This window comes from Camelina sativa, chromosome 8 (genome assembly GCF_000633955.1).
Source record: "Camelina sativa cultivar DH55 chromosome 8, Cs, whole genome shotgun sequence".
NCBI lineage: Eukaryota > Viridiplantae > Streptophyta > Magnoliopsida > Brassicales > Brassicaceae > Camelina > Camelina sativa.
The window spans coordinates 4,687,056-4,714,267 of NC_025692.1; the positions used below are offsets into that span (position 1 = coordinate 4,687,056).

At 34.8% G+C, this 27,212-nt stretch overlaps 5 protein-coding genes across 9 annotated transcripts in view; 3 read left to right on the top strand and 2 right to left on the bottom strand.

The window, feature by feature from the left end:
- The window catches only part of LOC104706163 (protein GFS12), a 7,860-nt gene extending 4,424 nt beyond the window's left edge, over window positions 1-3,436 (bottom strand). The window contains exons 1-4 of the mRNA XM_010422321.1: window positions 3,174-3,436; window positions 2,956-3,068; window positions 767-2,857; window positions 303-630 (exon numbers count right to left, since the gene is read on the bottom strand). Of these exons, the coding sequence (XP_010420623.1) occupies window positions 303-630; window positions 767-2,857; window positions 2,956-3,068; window positions 3,174-3,308 (2,667 nt within the window). The 5' untranslated portion in view covers window positions 3,309-3,436. The remainder of the gene's footprint in view (window positions 1-302; window positions 631-766; window positions 2,858-2,955; window positions 3,069-3,173) is intronic.
- On the top strand, window positions 3,509-5,969 carry LOC104706162 (E3 ubiquitin-protein ligase RBBP6). Of its 3 annotated transcripts, none has more exons than XM_019228328.1 (5): window positions 3,509-3,733; window positions 3,838-3,992; window positions 5,181-5,239; window positions 5,342-5,455; window positions 5,597-5,969. In XM_019228328.1, the coding sequence occupies exons 1-5, from the start codon at window positions 3,597-3,599 to the stop codon at window positions 5,657-5,659; spliced, it is 528 nt and encodes a 175-aa protein (XP_019083873.1). In that variant the 5' UTR covers window positions 3,509-3,596; the 3' UTR covers window positions 5,660-5,969. The 3 variants fall into 3 exon arrangements, with proteins under 3 accessions (XP_019083873.1, XP_010420621.1, XP_010420620.1); XM_010422319.2 differs by having other exon boundaries at window positions 5,603-5,969; XM_010422318.2 differs by having other exon boundaries at window positions 5,342-5,969.
- On the top strand, window positions 10,044-13,301 carry LOC104706164 (zinc finger CCCH domain-containing protein 58-like). 3 transcript variants are annotated; one of them, XM_010422322.2, is made up of 8 exons: window positions 10,044-10,548; window positions 10,651-10,802; window positions 11,046-11,117; window positions 11,246-11,383; window positions 11,463-11,747; window positions 11,830-12,084; window positions 12,307-12,345; window positions 12,543-13,301. In XM_010422322.2, exons 1-8 carry the CDS (start codon window positions 10,458-10,460, stop codon window positions 12,909-12,911), a joined length of 1,401 nt encoding a protein of 466 aa, XP_010420624.1. In that variant the 5' UTR covers window positions 10,044-10,457; the 3' UTR covers window positions 12,912-13,301. The 3 variants fall into 3 exon arrangements, with proteins under 3 accessions (XP_010420624.1, XP_010420625.1, XP_019083874.1); XM_010422323.2 differs by lacking the exon at window positions 12,307-12,345 and having other exon boundaries at window positions 11,830-12,123; XM_019228329.1 differs by lacking the exon at window positions 12,307-12,345 and having other exon boundaries at window positions 10,669-10,802; window positions 11,830-12,123.
- Window positions 13,570-15,569, top strand: LOC104706166 (exosome complex component RRP41 homolog). Its single transcript, XM_010422325.2, has 11 exons — window positions 13,570-13,671; window positions 13,794-13,869; window positions 13,967-14,013; window positions 14,098-14,158; window positions 14,287-14,328; window positions 14,419-14,483; window positions 14,579-14,657; window positions 14,751-14,787; window positions 14,885-15,087; window positions 15,182-15,271; window positions 15,377-15,569. Exons 2-11 carry the CDS (start codon window positions 13,816-13,818, stop codon window positions 15,422-15,424), a joined length of 726 nt encoding a protein of 241 aa, XP_010420627.1. The 5' UTR covers window positions 13,570-13,671; window positions 13,794-13,815; the 3' UTR covers window positions 15,425-15,569.
- On the bottom strand, window positions 22,170-23,370 carry LOC104706167 (ethylene-responsive transcription factor ERF086). The gene has a single exon (XM_010422326.2). It carries the CDS (start codon window positions 23,277-23,279, stop codon window positions 22,233-22,235), a length of 1,047 nt encoding a protein of 348 aa, XP_010420628.1. The 5' UTR covers window positions 23,280-23,370; the 3' UTR covers window positions 22,170-22,232.

The window sequence follows — 27,212 nt, forward strand, 5'->3', positions numbered from 1 at the left end:
TGTAACAGGGGTACCAAGCTCTTCGCTTGAACCAATCAGCAGCACAGAAGCTGCAGAAGCCGAGATCTTGTCCGGAGAATTATACAAGTTTGATATGACTAAAGGATGAATCATTTCAAGATATACTCTCTTTCCAATTTGATTCCATAGTTCCCTCACAAACGAATCTTGAAGAAGTGAAACTTTCAAATGCGAGTAACCTGTGGTCTAACATATGATACTCTGTCAGAAGACATTAATTAAACTTAACAACAGAAATTTAGATTCAGAAATTCCATCAGGAACCAACAATATCTGTGTACCAGTAAGATCTTCTGGATAGAAGGCAAGACAAGTCTCTGCACTGCCATTGGTGTCAAAGATTTTGTAAATTCCTTGAGAAGTACATAAGCCAATTCACACTCGTCCTCAGATAAAGGTGTTGTGACTAGTGGCAAACAGTACACAGCACACATCTCTGCAACAAATGTTCCCATTGTTTTCAAGGCTCCCTGTTTGGCAAAACTTGCAGCATAACACAAGCGTGTTTGATCTTTAGCCAAAAGGTGAAGTGGAGCAGCAAACAAGTGAGCTGACCTCACTGTAGCTGAGAAATACGGAGAGTCCAGAAGACTCTTTGCTGAGGGCCTCCTACATGTTTCGAAAGGAGAGAGTAATTAGGCATTCACACCTAAAAAAGACAAAAATGTGTAGTAACACATTTTTCTATCAGCACATATCACGCAGTCATAAACATAGTGAAGTAACAAAGAAGAACAGGGTTTACCTTCTCCAATCTTGTTCAATACATGCTTCGACAAGTACCTGAGTAGGAGGAGGAAGTTCCTTGACCAATTCAGGTATGTCACCACCTTCTAAATAAGCAGCCAAAGACACAGAGTTGAATAGCGGCCTCATCAAATAAAGTTCTGCCAGGACACAGCCTATAGAAAAAATATCCCCTGCAATGTCCTTAGAAAAGTTTCTTGCGCAGAAATCTTGCCGCCAAAGTAACAACTCCTGAAGTTCTGTCGATGCTTTGTCTCTCACCTCCATATGCTCCAATAAATAATTCAAACTTATACTTGATGGTAAACCTTTGTTTTCTGAAGTTCCAGGGAGACTATTATTTACTTTGTTAGTGTTTTCACTGGAAGAATCATGCAAAGGAGACTCAACTAAGTTTTGATGAAGGTGATACTCTGGACTTAGATGTGATGCATGATCAGAAAATGCAGATGCCTCTTCAGTTTCTTCCAGATAGTCATCAGCTTGGAGGATGATGGACCTCTTGTTGTCCACACCAAAGCCATGAAATGTATGCATTTCTAGTTCATTTCTACTTTGTTCCTTTTCGCGAGAATAACCAAGGCGCACCGGATGAGGCCGAAAAAAGAGTTGACGACGTCCAACTGACCTTGGTACTGTCGGCTCAGATGAAGACAACATAACATTCTTTGCAGTAATAGCAGCCTGTCCTGACATTTTGTAACCAAAAGTAATATCAATCCAGTGATGTATTAGAGATGAAACATGGGGGCTTTCCAGGGCATCTCGATGCAATTTAATGAACTCCTCAGGGCTGCTTGTCCATGGAGGTACAGCTAAATCAGACATACTAGGATGAACGGAGCAAAAGATGCGGGGATCGCAGTAAAACTCAGGGATGCACTCGTCAGGGGTCCAATCATAAAGCCTTTGCATGTCAGAGGGATACTCATTAGGTTCATACACAGACCGAACTGCCTTTCGCAGGACACTCAGTGGTAGTCTTCTTGCTTTGTAGCTGCAAACAGCCAGCTCAGACAGACATTCATCCGAAACATGATGCGGGGACTCAAATGTCGAATAGGTGAAATCTAATTGTTCATCTCCTTTTGCCAATCTCCATTTGCTCTTTCTCAAATCCCGCCAGCCTGAGTCACTATCATTTTCAGGTTTTTTGCTGAAATCTATGACCCATGGCATTACCGGATGAAATGTGTGATCCCCCCACCGTCGACCTGCTAGTTTGTTTAATACGAGTAAATACTCAAAATTACTTAACTCTCCTCTCCACCATTTATTAAAGTGAGTCTGCCAGTCCAAATCTGAAGAAATTTTAAGATCGGCATAAAGGCCATAAGAATAACAACCCTCTGCACACCACCATCTTCTTGAAGCAGATGAATTGGCATCTCTAGAACCTACATCCGGCTTGCTACAGATCTTTAACCAACTCCATAATGAATCAGACAGAAATATGCTTGATGGACGAATGTCCCCATGCGAAACCCTCAATCCATGCAAGTGAGCTAACGCAGAGAATAGCTGATATATCAGAAAATCTCTATGCCATTCTGACTTAATAGCACCGGGGCTGTAGTGGAGAATATTTTCTAAGGTATACGGGGCTTTGGGGAGCACTGAGACCAAACAATCAGATGATGTCAAAAGTCCTAAGACCGGAGCTAGATTCGGATGCCTCAGAGATCGAATTTTGCTGTTCTCCTCAGACAATGGTAACCCAAGAAGACGAAGGAAACTGTGGATTTCTTGTCCAGATGGCTTCCCATCAATCAGGCGATGTAGAGAGGCTAAAACTTGATCTTCTGGACACTCAGAAAGGAAACTAGTAGCAAGATTTTGAAGATCAGATGCAGCTGAAAGCTCATTTGAAGACCATTTCCTAATCTGAGCAATTGGTAAAAGTGCAGCTATTCTTCTCCAACATGAAAAACTACCTGAAAGCTCGCAAGTAACACTTCCACAAGTAATGCTCTCTGTATCATCATCTTCAGTAGCCTGAGAGCCACTGTGTGAACAACCCAAACACTCATCAGATTCAACAGCATCATTTGAATTTCCACCTTCTCGATCTCCAACAACACATCTATCGCTGCAAATTAAAAAAAAAAAAAANAAAAAAAAGAAGTTTGCTCAACCACAAATATTTTGACAAATTCAAGTCTTAGCCTAAGGAGAAAAAGACCGTACACGTAATTGGCTAAGCAACCATGTTCTTCCTTCCGGAGATACTCCAAAACGAACTGAGACGAAGTGGATTCACAAGAAGAAGAAGCAGATACTTCCTCGCTAGAATCAGAAACCTACACAAACACCAATTTGAAGAAGCAGCTCTAATTCCCATACTTCCACCATTGAAATCTACAATACAAATTATGACTAGAGGAAGGAGAATAAAGGGACTAGACCTCAACGACGGCGGAGGATCCAAAAGGTAGCGGCGAATCGGTCAGGCCGTAAGAGAAGACGATCTGGTCGGAGAAGTCTGATTTGATACGTTGATCAAGGCAATCGAAGCAGAGGTCACTTGCTTCACCTCGCATCCCTTCTTTTTTTGGGAGGAAGAGAGACGGTCGTCGTCGCAATGGATCCGATCAATCTCGGCGACCTGAAAGGAGAAAAAAGCGCGGCCAAACAACGCCGTGTTTTCTCCTGAACGACGACGTTTTAAGCTTTTCGTTATTATTATTATTTTTTTTGCTTTTTTTGTTTTTGGTCACCTTTTCGTCTCCCTCCTCCTCCTGTCTTTATGTTTTCAGATTTTTTTGACAAAATTTTCAAAACATAAAAAATAAGACGGCCGTCAAAGGTTTCGGTGATCGGGAATTGCAATGGGAGGAGGAGGAGGAGGAGGTGGAGGAGCAATTAACGAAGAGCTGACCGAAGATGAGAAGAGAGCTCTGAGAGGAAGCAAATTCGCTCCTCTTACTTCTCTTCCCTCTTCTTCTCGCTCTAAGCCTCTCCCCAGGTTCTCTTCTTTTTTTCATTTTTTTTCACTCCTTAGGGTTTTTTTTTCTTCTTCTCGATTTGAAAATTCTAGACTTTCATGGCTGTTGTTATTGATATATACAGATTGGCTCATCCAGGTGGACCCTTGAAGACGAACAAAGCGGCGGCTTTAGCCAAGTTTATAGAGAGGAAGCTGCAAGATCCTAATGGGTTAGCTTCCATTAATCCGGATCTTATTGAGTTAGCCGTCAAAAACGCCAAAGACACTGTTATTTCGAGTGAGTACTTTTAAAGCACGATTCTTTCTTTCTTTCTTTGATAATGGTGTTTGTTCGAAAAAGGTTTGTAATTTGGAGTAGGCTGTTTGAGCGGCTTTAGGCAATTGAAAGATGGCAATGGCATTGTCCTGTGATTTATAAGGCTTTCTTGGTAGTGTTGTAGAAGACCATGTAGTTAGCCTAAAAGACCTTATCAAGACCTCACCATGTAATTGCAATGATAGCTCAGCATTAGCTGAGAGCTGAGGTGCTACCCAAAATATGGTGAGGTCTTGATAAGGTAGTCTTATTAAGTGTAGTGCAGGACTATTATAACCAAGACTGATTGTAACAAGCCTATCGGTTAGTTGAGAACTAAGGTTTAAAGGGGAGCGAGCTGAAGGAATGAGTTGAGAACTAAGGTTTGGGAGAGTTTAGGTCGCGATAGAATTGACCTTTGTTCTCTGGTCGTCTTCTGTAATTGATTGAGAGAATGAATAAAGAGAGAATCACATCTGGTTCTTATCAGGTCTATTGGATTCTCAAGTTTGGTTGGGCATTAGTGTTGAAAGCTAGGGACAAGTCTTCTGAAATTGTAGCTCAGTTCAAGTTAAGGAATACAGAAGAACCTTAACAATTGGTAAACTCTCACCTTCAGTGGTCAAGGAGAACTATAAAAAGTGGGATATGTGAGTAGAAACTGTGGGTTGCATCAAACTTGAGACCTTGTAAGTTTGGCAAGAAGTTCGCGTAGAATTTTTTCAAAGGTCATGATTGTGCAGGAGATGTATATGGCATTGAGACTTCACTACATCATTGCAAATAAAGATCGTGTATTGATGCATTCCATGGGTTTTCCTCTGTCAACTTAGCTTGAAGAGAGTTTAGCAGTCATAAAATGTTAGTACATAGTGACTATTTGCCTGAAACTAGATTTACACTATAAGTTCATTGAAACTGTGGACTAAGTTTAGCTCACTTCAAAGTTTGGAATAATCATGTATTCATGGTATTCCTATATGGTCGGTGAAAACAGCGTAGCACACTAACATGGAGAGATTTACTTTTATCCGAACCAATCTATATGGAGAAAAAAATGCATGTATCAGTTATGTTATTGGGAAACATATATGGCCGAATGAGGTTTATCTTAAACTCTGGGGTATTGAATGTGAAGGCTTAATCTGTATGATACTCTCTTGGTCTCAGGTGGGGCGTCTAGTTCAGGAAGGAGAATCCAACACGTTGCCTCATTCGAGGACGTCGAGGTAGCTATTCTCTCTACTCTCTTTCATTCTATCTGGACAAGGAATAAAAGTTCTAGAATGTGTTCTGCTGACCACTTCGTACACCTGCGTCATCATGTTTAGGTATCTTCTGATGACGATAAGATAGAGAACACTAAGCTTAGCAAAAAGAAAAAGAAGAAAAACGCAAAGAAGAAAAAAGATGAGAAAAAGAAGAAGAAAAACAAAAAGCATAAGGTTATCTCCCTCACTCCCTTTTTCCTTATCTCATCTTTCTACTTGCTTTTCGTTTCCCCCACACAGATTTTTGTAAAGTCTGTTTACGTTACTTTCTGGATTCCATCGTTCATATCTGCGTGTGGAAAACTTTTTTGAAAGGGACAGATCACAGTCGATGAAGATGCTAAGTTAAAGAGACCCAATAAGAAGTTGAAGCTTTAATTTCCTTTTTTTGGCTATACGTTACTGGGTGGTTTAGCTAGGTCTTCAGCAGAACAAACTCAATCACTGGTATCTGTTGGATCCAAAGAATCTGTTACTCCGATGGTTTTAGCTAAGATTAGCATCATGATCTTTCTTCTTTATGTCGATTAGCTCTCTCCGGAGTCATTTGGTTAAATCTGAAACTGGAGTTGTATGTGATATTAGAACAAATAGCTTCATGAATCTGAAATTTGTATTTTTTGGTTGGAACATCAATTGAAAGTGTCTTTAACCTTTTAGATCATAGTTATGAGACCAGTTCCAATTAGTAATGATCTGCATAAGTTCATTGTATGAACATTTTATCTAACAGAGCTCATGGGTACACAAGTGTGTCCCACTTCCAAGGGACAAGACGAAACACAATAATTTCAAATCAGGGAGAGAACAAAAATTAAACTACTATAATTTCTGATTCGATTATTTTTTGTCTACGGTGATGAGTTTTGAATCTCTTTCTTGTCGTCGTTATGTAAAGTTGTTTTTTTTTATAGAGATTTTAAAGTTGTTGAGTTTGAGAAATCAATGCAATATACACAACCTTAAGCCCTCGATTTACAAGTCATAGGTCAAGCCTTGACCGTCAAGGCCTCAGTAAAAGCATCTGAAATGTACACAAAACCAAAATTACGATTAACTCACACATGATTATTTTGAGTGCCATAGTTCAAACTTCAAATACTCTATTGTACTTCAAGCACACATAATATATTTCTCGCGCAAAACAAAATGTCATGGTCCGACAAACAAAAAGAAAAAACAATTAAAGAAAAATGAATGACTCTGACCGAGAACAAAAAAAATGACTTTGCCGACATTTTGGGCTATGAGAGGATACGAATGTTATGGTCGAAAAGATCTTTGGGTGTAATAACACAATCTCCAAAAGCTGCTCACATATGGCCAATACCTCTCCAAGTCAAACAAACCTTCTAATTCTATTTTTTTATTATTCCATTATTATAAAAAAAAAACACACAAAAAGATTTATTATTTGTCAAGACTCATGAAACCATGTCTACAAATATGCACTGTTAACTAATACATGTAACAATGTGATTATTATTTTTAATATATGCGACATTTTGATTATTTATAACAAGATCCAGAGTTAAGGTTTTGTTTACACCTCTACTCGGCCAAGGATGTGAAGTGAAGACATCTTATTCGTTTGTCCAGCAGTTTAGCAGACAAGACTACATGAGAATGTAAAGTAAAGAAGATCTCAACCGTGTAAAGTAAGCTATTCACTCCAATGGTTTTTTATACCCGTTGGATCAATCAATTACAGTGTCGCCTTTTTAAGTGATCTAAAAGTCAATAGTCACTTAGCTAGTCGCAAGTCCCAACTAAATCCTCATTGCGCCATTCCATGCGGCTTAAATTCACGCGCTTCAATCATTAACCATCACATTTTTTTTTTATGTTTTTGTATTGCTTTCTAGTGGCAGCACACAACCTATGTTTGTTTAATGAGTTTTTGTATTACAATACATGACAAACAAAATCAATAATCATCATAATTCAAGTTTTTATTTTTTTTGCTATACCAAACAAAAATAAACAGAAAACACATTTTGAATCATTTGTATTCATATATATATATATATAAATAAAAACTTACTATATATATATATAAATAATATATATATATATCCATACATATATATATAAATAAATATTATATATATATAAATAAATATTATACAAATAAATATTATAGTTTGTATTCATATATATATATATATATTTCAGAACTATATAGTAAATTTTAAATTTGTGCATCAGCTTATAAGTAGATATAGCCAACAAAGTTAATTGTTTGTGAGCTCCTATATATAATTCTCCAACTCTGCAAATATTATAGGAGGTGACCAAAAAAATCTGACAAACTTAAATCCGTTTTGACAAACTAACTTGTAGACTTGTAGTACTAACGTACGATGATGAGCTTTGTAATCAATCATCCAAAGCATTAAATTTACGATCCATATGGAAAATATTAGAAGTGGTAAAAAATATGCTTTGTAAGTGTGAAGTGACTCTTAAACGTTTGGTGTTGAGTGCGATTCACACTCTTTGCGTGAGCGTGCAAGAAAATACTTTCCGTATTTACATCTACTCCTCCTCTCAACACGTACGTGGAGCTTCTCTATTTGTTGCAAAACTAAAACAAAATTTTCTTGTTTGCTTTTTAAAGCATCTATTACTGTTGTTTTCTTTTGTATTTATTGTTTTCTATCTAAACAACCAAATTTAAGCTTAAGTCTAAATCAAGACAAACTATAAACTTTTCAGAAATTATGATTTATTAACAGAGCCAGTTTTCTTTATTTTCATTCATTCAAATTAAGGAATAGTGTGTTTGTCTTAGACTACCATAACCAAAAGTGTGGTTAAGTAGACCATCATATCCTACGTTTCAAAACATATATGTCAAATGGTTATGTTTAACAGTTTTTTCGCATGAAGATAGACAAAACAACTTCTTGTATCGTTTATAATATATGTAGACAGATTCAACTCAACAAACACAACTAGCTAGTCAAAAAGCTTAGGCGTAAATAATACAATATCAAACCTACCTATTACTGTAGTCAGACGAGTCGAGGTCAACATTAACACGAAGATCTAACTATATCATGTTCCAACCAGTGTAGTAGCGAGTAGCGACTTAAACAGATTTTTTTTCAGATACGTTTTTAAATATAATTAGCAGATGGAATGGTTGGTTGAGTACACACTTAAACTGTTAACATCATTTAATAAATAACACATGAATTAATTTTGACAAAGAAATTGGCATATTGTTATATTTGCAACTTGAGCCGACACAAGGTGTTTTGTTTGACTTATTAAACTTTTTTTTTTACTATTACAATGATCTAAACAATCATTTGCATATTTTGTGTGTGAAAACTTCCAGGACACCACTATATTAATTCTTAAAATACTTTTCTTAACATTCGCTTTTTGTTGACAAAAGAAATGGCTATCATTATTTCTAATTTTTATTTAGTTACATTAGTCTGAATATGAAACATAATATTAATGCGTTTCTCACGTCATGGTATCATTTTTTTTAAAAAATCCAAAGAAAACACAGATTCAGATTTTCTTACTGTTTTGCGGCCAATGACAATCATGTCCTTCGAGTTTCTCCACGGGACGTGTCATGATTCAAACAAAGGCTTGCTTAACTGTAAATTACGCAACACTTTCGAAAAGGAAAACCAAAAACTGAATTTTAGTGATTTCTGAGTAGTGTGACAATTTTAATGCTCCTATAAGGATTTAAAGACTTTTTTCTCCTATTTTTGATGTTCCATTAAAAGGTAGTTCATCCACACATGGTAAAAAGTATAGTTATAGAAGATAAAATTATACAGTGTAATTAAAGATAGTCATTTTATAGTAGTTTTGATTAGTGCATGCATAATACTTTTGTTTCATTTGTTTCTTAATTTTTGAACTTATAATGATTGAAAAGAGAGAAAATAAGAAACAAAACAATTTTTTCTTCTCTCTTTTTAGGCGACAAAGATATATGTCTCTCTTTTTGTTTTTTTGATTGCATGTTTTTGTTGCTTACACAGTCATGCTTGTTGTGAACATGTATGTATGGTGATTGGTAAGGTTAGTAAAACATAAATAAGTCATAATTGTGATAAGAAATCACAATAAACTCCAAAGAAGGAAAAGAGTGGTTGAAGTTCAAATGAAGCCCTAAAAGTACAATATATATGAACAGTGGTTGCTAATATATATATTAAGATCATATAGTAAAATTGTACATTATTACTATACCAAATAGTTAAACTATCTAATGCTGTGAGTCTAACTAAATCTAGGACCAAACTATTTTATAGATATCAGTTCCAACTGATAATATCATGATTTAATATCATTATAGCCAAAAAAACAGAATAAAAAGTAAGATAAACCGAACTAAAGTTTATAAAAGTGAAATGAAAACATGAATAATCACATATAATTGCTTTTGTTTTCTTTGTTAACCATATAAAGTGACGGAATCGAGGAACCTAGCTAGTTCGAAGACAAATGTAATTCAAAAATCAACCGTTAAACGAGAAATACGGAAGACACGCGTTACATGTTTCACTTATTGAGAGATAACTTGTATCATCGGAATATGTAATTAATTAAACAATCTTCTAGAACAATTTATTAGTTTATAAAACTTAAATGAAGTTAAGAGCAACTTTTTGGATTAAACCATCAAATATTATGATTTTTTTAATATTGTAATCAGAATTAGGGAATGTGTATATAAATAGACCATGTAGATGAAGAAGAAGGAAAACAAAGAAGAAAGAAAAAAAATAAAAAGGGCATTAAATAAAAATGAGAGAAGTCATTTATTCTATGTTTGGCGCGTATATTAACCACCACCGGCAAAACACCCACAAAAAAGGCGAGCACGCATAAAGAAAGATCAAAAACTTCTTCCCCCATCCCCTCTTCCAAAATCCAACCCCCTCCCCGTCAAAAAAAAAAAAATCAAAAAAATTATACTCCTTTCGATTTTTTAGATTGACAAAAAAAAAAGGTTTCAGCTTTGAAGCAAAGAGAGATCAAGCGACGACTGAGAGTGGTGGTGTTGAGACAGAACCAACCAACCAACCACGATCTGTGGTTTTTTTTATTTCTCACATCTCATCTGTTCCCGACACTCCCATTTGATCGGAGAGCTCGACATTGGTGGGTTCTGTTTCGTCGGTTAAAACAAAAAAAAATGGAGCGGTACGGTGGCGCCGGCGAAGAAGAGCCGCGTTCGGATCCATCACTTGAATGGTCCGCTCCTGGAAACGAAACCGGCATCGAAGGTATGAACGTTGTTTCCCCTGCATTTCTTAAAATGTCTGATTCTTTAAATCTGATTGAAAGTTTTGGGTTTTTTTTTTTTAATATAATGCGGCATTTTATAGCTTCGATGTGGCGGTTAGGGTTGCAAGGCGGTGGTGGTGATGATTCGTTGCCGGAGCGACCTGATGAACCAGATTGTATCTATTTTATACGAACCGGTGGTTGCGGATACGGGTCTAGATGTCGGTTCAATCACCCACCAGACCGTGCTCCGGTAATAAAACTCTCTCATCTCTGTTTTCTATTTCTTTTAATTTCTTTTCTGGGTTCTTTTGAAAAGTTACTGCCTTTTTCTCTTTTGTCTGCTTCCTCTGTGATTTTGTCTAAAAATAATGGGGTGTTTTAGTTGATCAGATGCATTGTTCAATCTACGATCTGATATCTTACTGAAACAGAATCTCGGATTCCTATTTGTATGGGAAGCTCTCATTGGATGTTCTTAGTTTCGTTATTTCAGGTCTTGGGGGGAGGTCTCAGAACAGAAGCTGCTGGTCAGTTCCCAGAGAGAATGGGACAGCCCGTGTGTCAGGTATCACTGATTTTAAGCAAACTGGTTCTGTATTTAAACGTTGCATTTCAGTTTTCTTTTTTTAACTTCTGTTATGTGTATGAGAATGTGAGCCAATTTCTCACTTTAAAAAGCTTTCTTTGCACCAGCATTTTATGCGAACGGGAACATGTAAATTTGGTGCTTCTTGCAAATATCACCATCCTAGACAAGGTGGAGGAGGAGGAGGACGAGGAGATTCTGTTATTCCTATCTCACTAAATTACATGGGATTCCCATTACGCCCGGTTTGTTCAATCTCTCTGTGGTCTTTTGTTTAATGAATGATCTCTTAAAAGTTGTTTCCTTACAAATGGATTTTTACAGGGGGAGAAAGAATGCTCCTATTTCATGAGAACCGGTCAGTGTAAATTCGGTTCCACCTGTCGTTTTCACCATCCTGTCCCTCCTGGTGTACACGCTCCATCCGCTGGGCCAACTATGTATCCATCTCTTCAGTCTCAATCCGTTGTTCCTTCATCGCAGCAATACGGAGTAGTTCTAGCAAGGCCTCAGCTTTTACCAGGCTCATATGTTCCGAGCCCTTACGGTTACGGTCAAATGGTTCTACCACCCGGTATGGTCCCATACTCTGGCTGGAACCCTTACCAGGTAAATGCTCTAAAACAAACCTTATTTGTATTAACTTTTTCTCTTTTCTCTATCTTAGTAAACCTCATTCCCAACTATTTAGGCTTCTGTAAGTGCAATACCTTCGCCGGGGACTCAGCCGTCAATGGGAACCAGCTCTGTTTATGGAATTAGACCGTTATCTCCTTCAGCGCCTGCATATCAATCCGGTCCATCTTCTACCGGTATTTCAAATAAAGAACAAACTTTTCCTCAGCGGCCTGAACAACCCGAGTGTCAATACTTTATGAGAACCGGAGATTGTAAATTCGGATCCTCTTGCAGATTCCATCATCCTATGGAAGCAGCATCGCCAAAGGACATTACCCTCAGTCACATTGGCCTCCCTCTTCGTCCTGTAAGTCTCATATATTAAGCTTATACGACCTAATACAAACATGAAAGTTTCCTTCATGAAATGCTTATGATCAAAAGTAGAGTTCATATATGGAAACGCTCTGTTTCTTGATGTGATCAAGAAGCTCTGTTTTTTTGTTCCTCACCCACATTTGTNCATCCTATGGAAGCAGCATCGCCAAAGGACATTACCCTCAGTCACATTGGCCTCCCTCTTCGTCCTGTAAGTCTCATATATTAAGCTTATACGCCCTAATACAAACATGAAAGTTTCCTTCATGAAATGCTTATGATCAAAAGTAGAGTTCATATATGGAAACGCTCTGTTTCTTGATGTGATCAAGAAGCTCTGTTTTTTTTTTTTTTTTTTCTCACCCACATTTGTTGCGCCACAAAAGCTAATAGTAATGACTTTTGCAGGGAGCAGCACAATGCACTCACTTTGCTGAACACGGGGTTTGCAAGTTTGGTCCTGCATGCAAATTTGACCACTCCATCAGATCTTCTTCACTAAGCTACAACCCATCCGCTTCTTCGCTCACCGACATGCCCGTTGCGCCTCACCCTCTGGGGTCCTCCTCGCTCGGTACACTAGCTCCAACATCATCATCATCCTCGTCTGAGCAACGCACGAAGCTTCTCTCTTCCAGCTCTATTAAACCTATAACCACAAGAGCTGGTGGCACAGGAACTGTGCCCTCTTCAACTACCAGCGGTGTGAGCCATCCCGAGCCTGCTGAGACCAATAAAGATAACTCAGCTAGCATTGAGGCTAAGACTTCAGGTTAAAAAGACAGACAGAAATCAAAAGGAGAGAAGAGAATCTCACTCTAATCTTCTTAGATAATGATCTGATCTCTCTTATTCTCTCTATCACTCTTCTTCCTTCCATCAAACTTTCATATGAATTCAGGAACATAAAAAAAAAGGATATTTTTTTGGGTGGGGAGACGACAACAGGAAGCAAAGCAGAGAGAGATAAGACGAAAGAGGCTCTTTCTAGTCTTCTATGTGTTATTATGTCTCTTCTCTTAGGTCTCTCTTACCATGTTCATAGTATTCCTTCATACGGCCATCTCCTCTCTGTCTGTTGTCTCTGTTACGTTGTTATTTCTTTTTCTTTTTGGAAACTATATTTTATAATAAATGGCCTTTATTATACTATTCACAAAAATTCTCTGATTCCTGAGAATCCCCTGTTTGAATGTAAAATCATCGTTTATAAAATGACAAAGAACCTAAACGTGAAATTACGTTTATATAGATAGATTCGGATACAATTTTTGAAGTAAGATTTACAAAAAGAAGAGGAAGAGCATGACAAAACAGAAAAAAAAGACAAAAAAAACAGAACCTATAATTGGATCACACTTCACAGAGATACCAGTGAGAAAGCAAAACTATATTCAGACAAAAGTGCTTTTACACTTATACCCTTAAAATCTTACTTAATTCACAAAAAGGAACCAAACAGCCCTAAATCTCTTTTAGTTCTCTCGTCACCGTCCATCACTCTCCGTCATATCGCCGCCGGCAAATATAGGCAGAGGTAAGTCTCGCCTCAAGTTCCTCACTCCTTTCTCTTTCCGCTTCGTTACCCTGTTCTAGGAATCAGAAAGTATCAAACTTGTTATTTCTTGGCTCTCATAGTTGATCTCCCTCTTTATCTAGGGTTCTGTAAGTTTTCACAACAATGGAGTACGTAAACCCAGAAGGTCTTCGATTAGATGGTCGCCGATTCAATGAGGTATGTTTGCTTTCTCTATTCCCTTGTCTTTCTTTGCTGCTGTCTTCACAAGTTAACTTTTTTTTCTTCTATTCGTGATGCTTGTAATGAAACTCAGATGAGGCAAATCGTAGCTGAAGTTGGAGTGGTTTCTAAGGCTGACGGGTAAACTCAAAATTTACTTCCTCCTATCTTTTTCATCTCAGTTCTAAATTTGGCACTTTTGATATGATGCAACATTGTTTCCAGTTCTGCTGTTTTTGAGATGGGTAATACCAAAGTAATTGCAGCTGTTTATGGTCCAAGAGAGGTACGTGAATTTACTCTCTTTTTTCCGACCTATCAAGATTGATGCTTTGATTTGTATAATTCAACTTAATTTAGTGTGTAAATTGGTTTTAATTCTGCCTGTTTAATTGTTTCTCTGTGCTCCCTCAGATTCAAAACAAGAGCCTGCAAAAAAAGGACGACCATGCATTGGTATGTATATGCTTTGATTGTTATTGTTCTTGGCGAAAAGCTTTGTCAAATTTGAAATGCTATATGGCTAATTTTATGTGTTGGTGGTAGGTGCTGTGTGAGTATAGTATGGCTCAGTTTAGTACTGGTGATCGTAGAAGACAAAAATTCGACAGGTTATACATCTATCTATACTGTGTAGCTAAAAAGACTCTTGCTCCCTTCTTACGGAGAATCATATAAAATTGTTGTGTATTGTTATGATGGTCAGGCGATCAACTGAGCTATCTCTTGTCATCCGTCAGACAATGGAAGCTTGCATATTGACTGAATTGTTGCCTCATTCTCAGGTTTCCTTGACGAACGTGTTGTAGTCAAAGTTTGTATTTTTCTCTTTTTCTTTTCTTGTGCTTGTTTCTTGATGGATTGTTTCCTTTATGCAGATTGACATATTCCTTCAGGTTCTACAAGCTGATGGAGGTAAGAGTAACTAACTCTCTCGTTCTGCTAACAAGTATTTTTTTTTTAAGCTCTTTCAATGCCTGATCCGGTATTAATGTTATGTTCTGTATTTCAGGAACAAGATCAGCTTGTATCAATGCCGCGACTCTAGCTCTAGCAGATGCTGGGATTCCAATGCGTGATCTCGCTGTTTCTTGTAGTGCTGGATACTTGAACAGTACTCCTCTTCTTGATCTGAACTACGTCGAAGATAGCGCTGGAGGAGCTGATGTAACCGTTGGTATTCTACCTAAATTAGACAAAGTGACACTCCTTCAGGTCTCAAAAATCGTCTTCCCTCTATATCACATTGTCTCACCATTCGCAATCATATGATTCTCTAGATGTTTATTGTCTTGAGTTGCAAATGTAGATGGATGCGAAGTTACCGATGGAAACATTCAAAACGGTGTTTGCATTGGCTTCTGAAGGTTGCAAGGCAATTGCAGAGAGAATACGCGAGGTAACAATGGATTCCTCTATGTTTCTAGGGTGTTCTTTCTCCACCATTGAAGATTGTTCTTTGTTCTCTAAATGTTTTGGTTCTCGTTTTTCTTTTGTTGTGAAGGTACTTCAAGAAAACACCAAACAGCTAGAGTATCGCCGAGCTGCATAAACTTTTCTGACGCTGCGAGATTTATGTTAACTAGATTTTTCTGCTGATTTTGGAAGTTCATTATCAGAGCATAGTCCACTCAATCAATTTTTGAAAGTAATTTATTTTTGTTTATTAAAAAAAAAAATGAGCCAGTTTGCTTTAATCGTGACATTAATGCATGAAGAACTTGTCAACAAAAAAAGGTTTTAGTATTTGAAGCGAGCCACGGAGCCAAACCCGATCCTTAAAGAGTGATTGTTGGCAGAGTTGTGTGTACGTAAACAATTTAAGAACCTGAAGACTTTACTTGGCACACAATCTAGTGCTCAGTGTCTTACAATACAATCCAGAGAAAGGCTCTTGGGATGCAATGATACTCAATCCACGTTGTAGTAGTTGCCTGCAGCCTTTTGATTCGTGTCCTTGATCGACCCTAATTTGTTGACCCTTGGTGTGAAGTCAAAGGATTCCTCATCCCGGCTGAATGTTAATATTCAGATGCTGCTCCAGGGAATAGACAAAAACATATTTTGCAATTCGCTGAGGAATAGTAAAATATAAATAAGTGACTATTAGTCTTATTACTAACCGGCAAGAATCTGTTCATCCCTTTGGCCAGTGGTTCTGGAGGGTTAATATAGTACCCTTGGCACCAGGCTTTTCTTCAACCACAATCACTTGGTATGCCAAATAGGTCGCTATTATCAAGTTATCCTCTACAATAATCGCAGCTTTCTGAACGCGTAAAATGTGTCGCTTTTTCGCCACTGCATCGTTGATCTGAAGCGTTGATCCGCAGCTATGGTCTCTGAGTCCAGATATGTACCTGGCTCATCGATCAGGTAGACACTTGCACTCTGCTAGGAGCATTGTTCTTCCAAATAAGTAACAATTGTTTCACAATGGAGCTCATATTCTAATGGCTTTTAAAAGAGATTAAAGCCCATAGAAAAGCCAAATTAAGGAAATTGATTCAAGGATTATCTTCATAGTAAGAGATTAAAATAATTATGGAAACATATTAATTAACGTAATTATTCTATGGACATCTTTCGATTTTTTTGAATTCTTGTTAAATGTTAACTAACATTTAACATTCAATAAGTTTCTCTAAATAAGGAAAGTCTTAATTGTGATTTTTAATATAAAATTATATATCAAAAAAATAATAATAGTATTATTTTAAATAAATAAAAAACATTATTCTGATTAATTATACATTATACAAACATTTATAATTTATAACTTTAGTGTTTTATCCTGATAAAATTACAATACTTTAAGAATAATTGTATCACCGCTTAAATATAAAAAATATTAAAAATTAAAAATATATAATTTTATTACTAAATTAAATGCCACTAAAATCAAACATCATTTTAAATAAAATAAAATAATTGTTATGTGGTATACCACGGGTTAAATCATAGTTTTTAAATAATTTTGAAATCAGTTTATTTGCTTGGGTTACTAATAAGTTTGGTCCATGCTCTATGTGTTAGGATCGTTTATACTGTATCTAATTGTATTTTGGTTTCATCGAGTTTTTGTTTTTATTTATATGACTCATAAGTCATAAGTTATTGATTTTGTGTTAAAACGTTTTATAATTGAGCATAACATGCATGAGCCAAGCGATGAAGTGCTTGCTAATTTTTTTTTTATTGATTTAGTGAGTGATCTATATTTTTGACAGTTTCGTTATGTTTTTAATTTTTATTTAAATGTTGAAAGCCTTTTTTTTACTTTACATATATAATCTTCACATTAATGAATTTAGTCTTTGTTTTTCTTCCTAATGTTATTATTCTTAAACAAATTTAAATTTAAATTAAACTAACCTTAAAATGTGTAAAAAATTAAATTCAAATACCATTAGAAAAAACTTAATTAAAATTAACTAATTAATTAATTAAATATAATTAATTAAAAACGAAAATTGGGTACACATAAAATAAAATAAATTGTAGAAAAAAACTATTAGAATCAAAACTAATTCGTACTTAAAAAAAAAATTAACAGCTAAGATTTTAAAAATCTAATCGAACAAAATCTATATAACTACAAATTTTATCAAAAAAAAATTTCAGCACAGGTTAAAATTTTTATAAAAAAATTAAATCCAATAAAATATATAACAGTTTCGTTTAACGGCTTAGATTTTAAAAATTTATAAATAAACAATAAAAGATATAGATATAGTATTTTATCTATTTAAAAAAATTATATTTTTCATTTAGCCACCGTTCTTTAAGAAAATAAAACTAAGTTGAGATTTGAATATATTTAATGCTGAAGGTGCTTATTACAGACAAGAAAAAGAAGCCACAAAAAAAAACAATGAATGTTGTTTTCAAAGAGATTTGTGAGAACCTTCACTAGCTATATTTAGTTGCTCTTTTTACATGAATATCTTTTTGCTTACTTCACAACTATAGCAAGGATTGCGTTTAATTGACAAAGTTTTAAACAGTTTTATTCATTGTATATATATATATATATATATTTGACAACAGAGTACAAGATTGGCTCAAGTAAGCCAATGCAAATATTTTATTGACAGGTTTCCAATAAACATTTTTAAAATGCAAAAAGTTTAATATAGGCAAACCGAATTTTTAATCACAAAACTTTATAAATAACATAATAACAAAATAAATTATTAAAAATTTTCATCAAAAAAAATTTTAGCCCGCGGAAAACCGCGGTTAGTACCTAGTTGTTTGTTATTTTTGTTTACTATCATAAAATAGCACATGTGCACCAAAATGTCCCCTTAGAGTCACTTTTATCTAGGAAAATTCCTAAAAAAAACAACTTATTTTTAGTTAGACGTTTAATATCCAATACTTTTTGCTTGGAATAAAAATACCCGAGGTAAATTATTGAGTATGTATGTGAATTTAAAGTCTCGGTGGGATAATATTAGGCTTCACCATCCTTCAACCTTTGATACAATGGCATTGTGCTAACAAGTAAGCCGACTATTTCTTGCTGCAATATTGAATTGTATTGATGGTATTTGGTCATCTTGCGGAGAAGAAAGGATAATCATCTTCACTACCAACAACAAAGATGAAATCGATGATGCTCTTCTCAGACTGGCCGTATGTTTGAGGTCTTCATGAAGAATGATGATAGAGAGGATAGTTTGCAGGATTTAATCAAACTCTTGAAGGACAAGAGATCAACAAGAGATATTAGGGAGATAAAAGAGAGAGATTAGAGAGATGGCGTATATAGCAATGATGAAGTAATGAAAAAGGAAGTAACTCTCACTCGAGAGATTAGGGATAAAGAGAGATTAGCGAGATAAAGAGAGATTAGGGATAAAGGGAGATTAGCGAGATAAAGAGAGATATTCTTAGTACATGTTGTTTTTTTTGTATATTTTTCTTTTGATCCACGTATGATGTATTGAATAGAAAAAAAACTAATTTTATCTGCATATGTTACATTTTTCAATATCTTCTATTTTATATACTAGGACTCAGATTTAAAATTATATATTATAAAATTATTTGAAAATAATAAAATAGTTTGAAAATGTATACTAAAAAATAAAATAAAAACTTATTAAAATAAGAAAATAATAAGTAGGATTAAAACTACATAAATAATAGTGCCCTTCTGACATGGGGTGATGGAGTGGTCCCTGAGGTTTCAGCTCATCTTGAAGGTGCACTTAACGTTTACCTTCGACGGTGTTTACCATCCACCTGTTGGTTCAGACGATGAAACCAGACCGTGGTATGGTTCACCAGTTATTGTAAAGGACTGGATTCACCACCTCCTTGAGTGATTTTAATGCATGAAGAAATTGTCAACAAAAAAGTGGTTTAGTAAACTATTTGAAGCGAGCCACAAAGCCAAACCCGATCCTTAAAGAGTGATTGTTGGCAGAGGTGTGTGTACGTAAACAATTTAAGAACCTGAAGACTTTACTTGGCACACAATCTAGTGCTCAGTGTCTTACAATATAATCGCTATATAATGATCCAGAGAAAGGCTCTTGGGATGCAATGATACTCGATCCACGTTGTAGTAGTTGCCTGCAGCCTTTTGATTTGTGTCCTTAATCGATCCTAATTTGTTGACCCTTGGTGTGAAGTCAAAGGATTCCTCATCCCGATTCCAAATAGGTCACCATAATCATGTTATGCTCCACAACAATCGTGGCTTTCTGAACGCGTATAGTGTGCCGCTTTATGGCCACTGCAGCGTTGATCCGTAGCTCTGAGTCCAGATATGTACCTGGCTCATCGATCAGATAGACACTTGCACTCTGCCAAGAGCATTTTTTTTTCTTCCAAATAAGTAACAATCGTTGCACAATAGAGCTCATCGATCAGGTAGACACTTGCACTCTGCCAAGAGCATTTTTTTTTCTTCCAAATAAGTAACAATTGTTGCACAATAAAGCTCATATTCTAATGACTTTTAAAAGAGATTAAAGCCCATACAAAAGCCCACTTACTAAGATGTTGCCAAATTAAGGAAATTGATTCAAGGATTAATCTTCAGCAAACTGTATCAAGAGCTTGGACGTTTGGATGAGAATGAGATGTGTTTATTTTATGTTTTTGATGTTTACATTCAAGTTATTATGTTTCGTTTCAATATTCTAATGCTTTTATCAAACGTAAAATCATATATTCTAAACTTGAGTTCACATCATAATCGGAATGTGAATCCTTATTGAAATATAGTGGCATATATTGTGTGAGTAGAATTATCGGTCATTGTCCAAAAGATGCATAGATTTATATTCTTTCTTTGCGATTGGTAAAATTATCATTTGTAATATGATAGTATCTAATATATAATGATGATGCAATATGACATTTTTTTTTCTAAACTAAATGTGAAATTATGTGTATAGTTGCGTACGTTTACAATTTTTAAAGAATATTAGACAAATAATGTCGTAGAAAAAAAAATTAGTAAACGCGAATACAATATTCGTTCGAAACAGTCCGATTCTAAAAACTTTTGTTGGAACAAGAAGAAGAAGAGGACGATCATGACAAAAGGAAAAAAATAGAACAGAACAGATCTCAGGGTCACGCTTCTATTTTGTTCTTCTGGTTCTACATTCGATCCGTATGACTTTGATCATGAGATATAAAGGTAAAATATAATGAAAAGAAGTAAGAAAAAAAAACACTGTTAATGTGGAAGTAGTAGTCAGTAATTCTCGTACTTGGTTCTTTGTGTTGTTGATATAACATGTGCATGTGTGGTTTGTTCGTTGCGTCTAGTTTTACTCAAACAACAGAGAAATCATAATCATCATCATGATTCATGGAGTTTGGTCCTTGAAACATCACAATTCACAACAAATGCTTTCAACAACCCCAAAAAATTACTAATCATTAAATGATTTTTCTCTGAGTTACTACTTAGATCTACAATTAAGACTGTAGTGATACATGCCTTTTGCTTTTCAAAATCAGAACAATCGAAGTAAGTTTTTTAACATAATAAAAATATATATCATATATATTAATATACTCCCTCCGTTTCAAAGTATAAGATGTTTTAGAGAAGTTTTTGTTTCATAATATAGGATGTTTTCAAGTTTTTATGCAACTTTTAGGTTAATTTAGTATTTTATATTATGCAGTATTGTTTCTGGTTGGTTGAATTTGTTAAAAGTAAAGATTTCTTAATCTGCGTGCTTTAGTTAAAATATCCTATATTTTGAAACGGAAGGAGTACATGCTTACATATATGGAGATAATTATTTGTTCTTATCTGATGTAATGAGCCATTTGGCCTAAATCGAGATATTAATGCATGAAGAAATTAGCAAAAAAAAAAAAAAGAAGTTCTAATAACTATTTGGACTTTGACAAATTGTAAAGCATCACATATGATAAAGTCCAACGTACATATGTTTGACAAGTATAACAGCTATGATTGGATCTTTGTCAATTTAACTACAATAAGAAGAAAAAAGTGAAGTTGATCAACACTGGAAAAGGGACTAATCGAGTTCTATGGAAGAAAGTCAAAAACCTTAAACAGGTTAAAAAAATGATATAAGGAGTTGGAATGTTGAGTTGTTGTAGACAAAAGTTAAGGCAAAAGGAGGGAGACATGAAACAGTGATTGTGCAATGAAAGACCAAACAAGTCATGACCAAAGCACATGTCCAAAGACCAAAAACACCATCATGCTACTTCACTCTTCACTTAAAGTCCATCTCACATTAACTAATTTTTTTTATAACCATGCAAAATTTGATGGCAGATATCTCATCTCTAGATTTAATTTTTTTTTCCATAGCTAAAACTCTCAAATGTCATAATTCATAGTAACATAATTTTTTACTATTATCCTTAAAAAAATCATATATAATTATCTGAGCGTATACACACTGAATAAAATTAGAATTATTGAAGTTTTTTGCAACTAATTTTATAATCCTGATATTACATACTATTTTAGTTGTTCACTTCCAGTCATACATCCGTCTGGGGCAATTAATTTAGTTTGATTTCATTATTATAGCACACCACACTTATTATATACATAATGAGTATGTTGGAAGTAGCATGGACAAAAGGTGGTCTTAATACAACTCGCATTATCACTTTATGCTAATTAAAACCATGATACCAAAAATAAGAAATTACAAAAAAAGAAAGAATCAAAACTTCATGGTTAGGGTAACCTTATGGTGCATGAAACAATAAGCAGAATATATATAATAAAGTTGATAACATCTAGTTAACAACAAAATCAAACGACCATGGAATAACGTAAAAACTATTAATATTATTGCATATATAAAACACAGAAATATAATATATAGAATGTTTTAAAAGACTGAGTAGAAGCCAGTAGTGTCTGCAACAACATCTCCAAAAGCAGCGAGAGAAGAAGAAGATAAATCTTGTGGCTCAGTTATCGCGTAATCTTCCAACGACATTGAAGCAGCAGCAGCACCATAGTTAGTGATCATGGCAGAAAGATCACATGAACCAAACTCATGATGATTAAGCATCATCATCTCACCTTCTTCGAAGTAGCTATTACTAAACCCTCCGTATGATTCAAAGGCTTTACTTGCTTCCAGAGTTGTGAAAGTAGCTCCGGCTTGATTTTGGGTGGTGGTGGCTTCCGGAGGTGGTTTAAGGCAGTGGTTTGGGACAATGCAGTCCAAGTAACCCGAGTTGTTATTGGAGTGATTATGTTCTTCGTTTGTTAAGGAGAAGAAGAAGTTGTTTTCTTCGTCTAGAGATGAAGATAAAGAGCCGTTAGAAGAAGAGTTTTGAGGACTATTACCAAACGCTTGAATATCCGCGCTTTGATGACGAACTGGCGTTTTGAAAGAAGCAGCGGGTGAGACGGTTTGGGCGACAGTGTGTTTATGTTGTTGTGGTTGGTGATAGTTTTGATAATGAGGATGATGATCGATGACAAACTGTGGAGAAGAGTTTGGTAAGAAAGATTGGTTGTTATTGTAAGGAGAGACGATGAGAGAATGGAGATTAGGGTTTGTGAGAATGGTGTGAACATCAGTTGGAGTGTATACGAAGTTGGTTCGAGCTTGAGTGCCTCTCATTGAAAGAGCAGCTCTATCGTAGGCAAGAGCAGCTTCGTGGGCTGTGTCGAAAGTGCCGAGCCAGTGACGTTCTTTGGTGGTTGGATCTCTGATCTCGGCTGCGTAACGACCCCATGGACGTCTTCGGACTCCTAGGAACCTCCCTGGCTCTGCTTGCTTTGATCTCCGGCCTCGTCTCTCGCCGGTTGTGGTGGTGGTGGTTGTGTTGGTGGATGTGTTTTGGTGGATTAGAGAAAAACCCATTTGAGTTTGTGATGTTTCAAATGATTTATTATGATCTAGGGTTTTGGAGGTTGACATGATGATGAAGAAACTGGTTTTTTGAAATGAGGCTTCTTTTAGGGTTTTGGTAAAAGATGTGTTATGATGAATAAGGGTTTTTTTTGTCTTGCTTCTGTCTAAAGATGATGGTGCTGTTTGGGAATGGAAGTGAAGTGTTGTTATAAATAGAGAGACAATGAGCTTGATAGAGAGACTTCACTTTTGATTCAACTGCTTTTAGTAGACTATCTTTTGTTTCTTTTATTTGTTTTTCCAAAGATATTATATTTAGCATCAACGACAAAAAATAAACTAAACGTTGGCACATCAGTTGGATTTTTAAAACAGCGTAATTGACTGATTATTATTTAGTTTTTTTTCTATAAACAAAAATAGCTGACGATTTTTATTTATTTTTAAATATGCTTTTAGACCTTTAACATCCACCGATTTGAGTCTTAACTTTAACTGTGTATGTGTACAGTATAAATACAGTATATATGTATATACAGGTATACACGAACCGCTACTTAGTAAAGCCTAGCTAAGACAGAGGCCAAGAATCATTGAAAGTTTGGAACTACTGCAAAATCTGGAATGTCACAGTAACCAATCTTGATTTAGAATAAAGAACAAGAAAATAAATACAGCTTAAATTGTAAAACATAAGGAAAAAAAAAGTAAATATCTAAATTCTGATGTATATATTACATCATGCTACTTGAATCTTTTATTTCAATGGGATCAAGCTAATCAATTAACTCAAAAAATCTGCTTAGTGGTCACGTGCAATTTGCATAATAACCCTACAGACCATCGCCTATAAAGGTCAAGGGTCTACATAAAAAGAATCGATAATTTTCGTAGAGTTAATCCCCTACTTAATTGATATATATGAGAGGTAATATGCATTTTTAATTACAATAAGGATGTCTTATCAATTTGAGTGCACTGAGATATATAGATTCGTTAGTTTGCTTTAACAAAATATATCAACTTTTCAACAAGTTGAAAATATATATTTCAAAATCAGCAAGCTTTAAATATTCTCCTAAAACGTTTTTGATTAAAACAAATGTTACATCGAATAAGCAAGGGACATGAAAATTCGAGTGTTATTTTCCTACATCGAATATTTGTTTTGGTTTTAGTTTAGTCTGTTTGTCCAAAAAAAAAAAGTTTTAGTTTAGTCTAATATAATTGTAGAAACCCCCTGATTAAATCACATGGTTAACCCGCATTTTAAGCGGAAATAGAAATGAGAACAATTCTTTTTGTCATCTTGTAATGCTTTTTCAATGGGAGTGGTTAAAGAGAGACACGATGAACCAAACAAAAATCAAAATGCTTAGGACGTACGTTAAAATGTGGTTTTAATTAAATATCTCAGTGGACAATTTGTATTGGTGTCCTTGTATGCAAACAAGCACAAGTCAACAACAATCTTAGTCTCTTTGTGTTTGTAGTTTTGTAGGATTATATTTATACATAGGAGCTTCAACTAGTTATTTGTCATATTTGATTGCATTCGGAAGTTAATGCGCCTTACCTGACAACGGATTTATATGATGAAATCAAGAAAATTGTTCATAGTCAACTACAACACGACTTTTAATTTACTAAAAGAGTCCAAAAAACCACATACGGTTTCGAAACCGACTTTGCATGAGCTCTAACTTTGAACTTTAGATCTAGATTAGAGACTTTAAGTCAAACTTATCGAAAGGGTAAGAATTGCTTACATTTCAGTCATTGTGGATGTTAGATTGATTTTTTATGTATTCCACGTTCGAATAAGAGATGTAAAATATTTTCATTAATCAATTAGTTTTGAGAAGAGTATATAAACAATTTCATATAGTATTGGAACTCAATAAAGGCAAACAGATAGATTTGGTGTGATAAGCTTTGATATATATATATATATATATATATACTAACATCTTTTTGCTCATATGTGATTGTGAATTTGTGAATATGGATAAGTTAGTACTTTTGGTTTGAAGATAATTTTGATTCATATTCAACAGACCTTATTAATTCACACGTTGGTTTATCAAAACTATCCATGCATGTGTTAGATGTTTTTTGTTTTTTTTGGTTAAAATACTTTCGATCTAAAATTTAGAACGGGTAAATGTTTATACTTCCATATAGTACATATAGTATTTTTATATTGAGAGACGAGAGTATACTTACTTACCAATGTCCCGAGAGTGCCTAATTCATTTCATTAGCTTTTACGTTCGTTTACGTGTATGTCAAACAATGTAACATTATATAAAGATTGACCTACGTACCTAATTTATTTTTTGAAATATATAGGTTTAAGAAGTTGCATTAATATGAAGTTCACCAAAGTAATTGATAGGCGATAATTCTCATCCAAAATGGAAAAAAAATGCTCAAAATTTACGAGATAAAAATGATTAGTGTTATATTCTCATTTTTGTAATTACTCCAGAGGCTCAGAATGATTCCTATTAACTACTAACGCGCAGATGAAAGAAGTAGAGTGTTACTTACTTTTTACTTATTACTTAATTTCTGTTTTTGATACATTATAAATTTATAATGTTTTAAAGCTGAAAAGGTGTACTTGTGTAAGCACAAGGTTAGCTAAACTCTTTTTTTCTTCTCCTTTAAATGTCACATAAGCCACGTAAACCAATAATCAATTTAATTAAATTCGAATGAATACGTTGCCTTTTTAACCGAATGGGCTACGGTACAAAAGTGTGATGGACTCCTTGTATTAAGGGTTGGAAATGTGACAATTGCTGGTATAAGCTTTTTGCATATTGCTAAATAGCATTGGGAATGAAATTATAATTCTTTTCCTTATATAAATGAGTCAAACTAATAATATAATATATGCTTGTTACATTTTGGCTCTTTTTATCTTTGACTAATACAACAATGATACAATTGTGGTTGGACCACGATAACCGGATGTCGGTTTGATGGGTGATAACCATTGTAAAATTAGGAGTTGTTTATATCTTTGTCTCTTTGATGTGGTTCTATCTTCACCTATATTTAAGGAACTTGAGTTGAATATAGATACATGTATCGATCTATTTAGTCAATACAAGAGAGAATTCAGATTAATTTGGCACTTGGCAGTTGTCACCATCTTCTGGTGCAACCGTTCCAGTCTTGGCGATACAATTTACCAAACACACCAAAAATGTTGTGCGCCAGAATTAACACAACTGAAGTTTTATAAAAATAAAGTTTGTTATGCAAATTTCTATCGGATTATTAGGCCGAGATAAATTATAGAGTAGCATAGAACTAATCTATTGTCTAGATAGGAATGTTTGTATCAAAACTCTAGGAAAAGTGTAAACAAAACTCCAATTCGTGTCCGGATATTGCATAGAGTTCTAAAACGTAATGATTAGAATAAAGTAATAATTGTTTAATTGGGTAAATAAATTAGTAGTATATTTCATCATCCTGTTTTTATGAATTGGGGTTAAAGACAGGCTTAAGCTATATTAAGAATCTGATGACCCTTGACTACTCCACTCAGATTTTGAACTTGACGTGGGACTAACCTTACATTTGACTATGTACGTTCGCGTATACATTCATAGTTTTACTTATTATTTACCACTGAAATTTTAATCAGTGATAATGTTATTTAATTAACTGTAGTTAGTTCTCTTCTCTTTTTTATTGTAATCCACATCGTACATTATCTTTCTTAAAAATGATAATTCAACTAGGGCCAGTTTCATTATATATACTTACTTTTCTAAAGACTAAAGACAAAAACAATCTCCCACAAAATTGACATCACCTTGTCGAAATGTTTCGAGCAATTACATCGAAATGATGTGAAAAATGTTTGCACGTAAAACATATACATAATGAGTCAAAAATATACATGAAAGTCTTGTAATAATTCACAGAAACTAATACATAAATTGTCGGTATTTAAGCCGCATTATTATATCAAACCTT